The sequence below is a fragment of the Mandrillus leucophaeus genome, unplaced genomic scaffold, assembly GCF_000951045.1.
Source record: "Mandrillus leucophaeus isolate KB7577 unplaced genomic scaffold, Mleu.le_1.0 Scaffold476, whole genome shotgun sequence".
In the NCBI taxonomy this organism is placed as follows: domain Eukaryota; kingdom Metazoa; phylum Chordata; class Mammalia; order Primates; family Cercopithecidae; genus Mandrillus; species Mandrillus leucophaeus.
The window spans coordinates 1628376-1629755 of NW_012105098.1; the positions used below are offsets into that span (position 1 = coordinate 1628376).

At 47.0% G+C, this 1380-nt stretch overlaps 1 protein-coding gene across 1 annotated transcript in view; it reads left to right on the forward strand.

The window, feature by feature from the left end:
• The window catches only part of SEL1L2 (sel-1 suppressor of lin-12-like 2 (C. elegans)), a 92577-nt gene that overhangs the window by 59122 nt on the left and 32075 nt on the right, over positions 1–1380 (forward strand). The window contains 2 exon segments of the mRNA XM_011995210.1: positions 284–348; positions 491–547. Coding sequence (XP_011850600.1) covers positions 284–348; positions 491–547 — 122 coding nt within the window.

Below are 1380 nucleotides of genomic sequence, written 5' to 3' on the forward strand. Positions count from 1 at the left end.
GTGCCTGGCTAATTTTTGTATTTTTAGTAGAGACGGGGTTTCACTGTGTTAGCCAGGATGGTCTAGATCTCCTGACCTCGTGATCTGCCCACCTCGGCCTCCCAGAGTGTTGGGATTACAGGTGTGAGCCACTGCGCCCGGCCCCAATGTTGGTTTTAATATGAATAAACTACAATCCAGAAAGGTTCTGTCTTTGGGAATGGGACAGTATTTGCACAATCTTTGAGGGTCAAGAGCTAAAGCCCCTAGGTTTACGTGCCTGGGTGATTCTGTACCCCGGCAGGCCGGCTTCCAGCCACTAAGGAAGCCATATGTCCAGCAGCAACCAATTACCCAATAAATGATATAGTCTGGAATGTTTCCCTGAATTTTTCAGGACATTTCAAATGCGTCCAACAATCAACATACTACAGTAGAATCACCACATAAATGTTTTATTTATTTAAAGTAATACTGCTGCTAAAATCATTTCTAAACTCATCGTTCCTAGGTCTCTCTTGGACAATTACATCTAATTGGGAGGAAAGGTCTGGATCAGGATTACCACGTAAGTCAATCTCAAGATCCAGTCACATGGGGTGGGGAAGGTAATAGTGAGGGAGGCTGGCAGGGAAGTGAAAGCGGACAGAGGGAGAGGTGGAAGAGTTGCTCAGAAAGCCCACTGATGCTTTCTTGGTCAACTATGCTTCCCAGCTTCTTAGGAAGAACTAAGTTCTCCAGAGGGAGCATTTGCCCACCTGCCTTCAAGAACAAAGGGGAAGGGACTTCTGAGGAGCAATCGAGGCAGGGGAGTATCCAAGTTCCAGCAGAACCTAGTCTCTGCCCACTCACACACACTTTGGGCCGGGATTAGGAGAGAGAATATCCACACCTGCCAGCCTGAACCCAAGGCCAGTCGCAGAGTCCACCTGGGGATCACTGCTAAGGAGCCTGAGAAGCAACTTCATCTCCATTTGGCTAAATCAGAAGACAGACTGCTTTTAATATAATTAAAAATATATTAAACATCCTTATACATTTGCAAAGCTCCTTTCAATCATTTTGCTTAACCTTACCTTATCTCAGTGAGGTTAAAAAGTTAATTAACCGGCCAGGCACAGTGACTCACGCCTGTAATCCCAGCACTTTGGGAGGCTGAGGCGGGTGGATTACGAGGTCAGGAGAATTGAGTCCATCCTGGCAAACATGGTGAAACCTGTCTCTACTAAAATTACAAAAAATTAGCCGGGTGTGGTGGCACATGCCTGTAAACCCAGCTACTCGAGAGGCTGAGGCAGGAGAATCACTTGCACCCAGGAGACAGGGGTTGCAGTGAGCCCAGATCATGCCACTGCACTCCAGCCTGGGCGACAGGGCAAGATTCCATAAAAAAACAAAACA